General features: G+C 33.0%; 1 protein-coding gene across 1 annotated transcript; it reads right to left on the bottom strand.

The window, feature by feature from the left end:
- Positions 1-350: 350 nt before the first annotated feature.
- Positions 351-3,548, bottom strand: LOC119685843 (atlastin). Its single transcript, XM_038100235.1, has 6 exons — positions 3,305-3,548; positions 2,460-3,236; positions 1,278-1,433; positions 935-1,215; positions 789-855; positions 351-729 (listed from the first exon to the last, which is right to left on the bottom strand). The coding sequence occupies exons 1-6, from the start codon at positions 3,497-3,499 to the stop codon at positions 601-603; spliced, it is 1,605 nt and encodes a 534-aa protein (XP_037956163.1). The 5' UTR covers positions 3,500-3,548; the 3' UTR covers positions 351-600.

Genomic DNA, 3,548 nt, shown 5'->3' with positions numbered 1-3,548 from the left:
TTTACTCCAAACATACTTTTAAAAATTTACTAAATAAAATTACTTAGATAAAATTGATATAAAATACAAATAAATTTTGAAGGTAGCGTCGTTGACGTACGTACGTAAAAGATTGCTTCTAACACAGTGGAATATCATACAGGACACTTTTTTTGATTTATTGGCTTATTGATTTATTGACTAATTTTTTAAGCTAATCTTTTACTTCAATGGATTTTTTTTGGATTTACGCTTCTTGCGGGTCGTGTTAATTTCGCTATTAGTATTATTATGTATTATGTTTGTATCACCAGTTGGATTTGTGCTTGACGATAAAATAGGAGACGTACTTGGTTTTTTAAATGTGACACGATTCCAAATAGTACTTAGTAGACCTATTTTGGCAGCATGTGTTGTTGTAGAATGCAGTTTCTTTTCATTATTATTATTGTTTGTAGCTGCTGGATTTTGATTTTGATTTTCGTTTTGTTGTTGTAGTTGTTGTTGATGCTGCTTTTTATTATATTTAAGTGTTTGTTGATGTTGTGTTTGAGGTGGCAGCGATGACTTGTTGGGATTACTTAATTTCGCTGCTGTTGTCGCGGAAGTTTTGGCGTATTCTCATGATTTTTTAACTTTGCCGTTTTGCATAGGAGACGATGAACGACCACCTACAGCTGCTTCAGCCGCATGCGTTGCCACATGTTGTATACCCTTCTCCATGCAGCCCTGATAAATGGGTTTCATAAACTAAAATAAAATGTATTAAAATAGAGCTGCTAGTTATGGTAATCAGACTCAGAACTTACATTATCCCACATAAACGTCGCAAAGTCATCTAACTTCACACCAATTTCACTTAATTCACCACTATACCTATAATCGCAAATCGAAGGAAAGTATTTAGAGTATACCTGTTTATTATTTATCACTTTATCACTTGATGATCTCTTACCTTATATACGCCCACAGCGCTAATGTGAGCAATGCGACACCCATAATTAGATTGCAGAAATTTGCAAAAGCATATAAGCCAACTAAACCAAATATACCACTTAATATATACATTATAACTGCACAAGCGAAATATACTGCCGGCGTTCTGGCTGCTTTAAATATATTTTTACTTTCATTGTGCGATTTATAATTAGCGTATATATCTTCCAAATCTTGATCTAATTGTATTCGGAATTTTTCAGTAAATTCTTCGCCACCCATTTTTCTTTTAGCAGCGAACTATAACAAAAAATTTTACGATTAATTAATTTTAATGCAAATTTGTATTTATAGAATATTACCTGAAATAGTGCTTTGTCTTTTACACGCAAATGTTCTGCATCTAAGTGTCCTGTGCTTAAGTACGGCCGATTGCCTCCACATACGTCTTCCATCAGTTGATTATAAAGTTCTTTAGCGGCAGCAACTGCTGTTAAATGATTAGCTTCGGCAGTGGCCTATATTAATAAATAAATATTTAACAATAAAAAGTAAAGTACTCTAATATTTTTTTCTTTTTCATAGATTTTAATTAAAGAAAATTATTGGGTCAGTTGTTTAAGGTGCGCTGACTCTGAACTTCAAATTTGGCAGGATACGACTTCGATTCCTGGTACTTGCAGTCTCAAAAAATTATTCACGAATAATTAAATACAAGAATTATTTCAAAGACCACTGATGATGGGTATTTGGCAACATTCGAAAAAGCTGTATAATCAGCCAAAAATTCAATTAATTAAAATAATATAAAAATAAATTTTTGTTGTTGTAGTTCACTACTGTTCGAAAACCTCTTTAGAAAAATATTTAGTAAGTTTAAAATCTAAAAAAAAATTACAAAGACAATACAACTAACCAAATACTGAATACTTCATACCGCTTCTAACAATATGGTCGAATCATTGCTCAGGTGCATAAGTTAGAATAGTTACATGGATAGTTTTCTGAACATGTATATAAGCTGATAGATCGGGTATTCTCAGAACTGTTTAACTACTTGAATATGTATTCAAGTTACCATGAAGTTCAAGTAGTGATGCAGTTTCATGTATTGTCTTTTGGAACTTTATAGGTAATTGTTCTCTAAGGGCACTAGTTAGACCAGTTAAAACTCTAAAAGAATAGATTTTTGTATTATATTCAAACTTTGGGTAGTTCTTTCAACAACAAATGTAAATGTAGTCATTTTAAAAACTTGAATCTTTATAATCTTCTTGTGCAATAACAAGCCAAAGTTGATGTGAGAACGAGGTTTGAAACGGCTAAAGCAAACCTTATTTAACAAGCTCAAAGTTTTAAATCTGGTGCTAGTAGTCCAACAACTCCATATATATGGAGTTATAAAACCAACGAATATTTTTAAAAGAATTCAATTAATTGAAATAAAATTTTATTTCATTCATTATTGTTCAAAAACCTTTCAAAAAATATTTGTATAAAATCAATCGTTGAAATGCATGAAAAAATCTGATTTTGTAACTTACCACTAACATACTCTTCGGTTCGGGTAGCTCATTTCCTTTGTAAATGGACATATATGACTGGAAGTATTGTATTAAATCACGAGCACGCACTCGTTGCCCACTAATTTCTTTATAAACTAAATTATCTGGTGACAAAAGCATAGGTACAAATGATCGTAAGCTTTGTTTAAATTCGGGAGTTATATCTTTGAGACGACCATCAAAATGTGGATTTGTGGCAACGTTAAGACCAGGATGTGGCATTAAAAAGCAAGCAACTTCCATGAAGCATGATGATATATGACGACGTAAGGACTGCAGTTCAGGATGTTGTTTATCTGATACTTCTAAACGACGTTTAAGTATTATATCACCACCAACGGCACCATATTCTGCTTCATATGGAAAGCTCCAATCTCTAACCAGAAATTGTAAACGCTGAAAGGGTTTCTTGCCTGTATCGGCTAACGCTAAACGTCCATACTCTGTAAAAAGTTGCAAATGCTGCAAATCATCCTCTTGTATATTTTGTGACAAATTATATATCTGTACAGACGAAAGCATCGTGCTTAACGCAAAAACAGTGGCACAATCACGTACAGTACTCTGACTGTCGAATGCACCTTGTGTATCAAGCAAGATAATGGCAATTTTATCACCATTCGGATAATCATGCAGGAAAATATCGGACCACATAAGTATACCGGTGGTATCACGTTCTGAACCGCCTCGCCATGAAAAACCTTCCAGCGGGTCATTTTCATCACCTAACCAATCTGTTACATCGTGCCGTACATACTGAAATTTGTGAGGAAGAGATAAATAAATTTTACATATATTTTCTGAGTAAATAAGGGTTCACTTACTTTTGAGTACATATACCGCAGAAAAAAATCTAGTAAGAAACTTTTGCCTTTCCGAAATGCTCCAGCTACTGAAACAACACATACATAACGATCTTTGATCTCATCTTGCATCAGCACTTCACTGAGCGCATCCTCGTTGAGGACGAATGTGTGTTCATCTGATGTATTTATCACTTGCACTGCTGATCCAGTCATATTAATAATATTTATATTTATATATATATATATATATATCTATATATAT

This window comes from Teleopsis dalmanni, chromosome 2, assembly GCF_002237135.1.
Source record: "Teleopsis dalmanni isolate 2A chromosome 2, ASM223713v2, whole genome shotgun sequence".
In the NCBI taxonomy this organism is placed as follows: Eukaryota; Metazoa; Arthropoda; class Insecta; order Diptera; family Diopsidae; genus Teleopsis; species Teleopsis dalmanni.
The sequence above is the reverse complement of the archived record's forward strand: the minus strand, read 5'-3'. Positions and strand labels throughout refer to the sequence as shown.

Excerpts from the sequence above, each read along its gene's own strand:
- LOC119685843 (XM_038100235.1), bottom strand. The coding sequence starts at position 3,499 with ATGACTGGATCAGCAGTGCAAGTGATAAATACATCAGATGAACACACA. Across the intron at positions 1,216-1,277 it reads AAGACAAAGCACTATTTCAG|TTCGCTGCTAAAAGAAAAAT; the intron begins GTAATATTCTAT and ends TTTTTGTTATAG. Across the intron at positions 856-934 it reads GCGCTGTGGGCGTATATAAG|GTATAGTGGTGAATTAAGTG; the intron begins GTAAGAGATCAT and ends TTGCGATTATAG.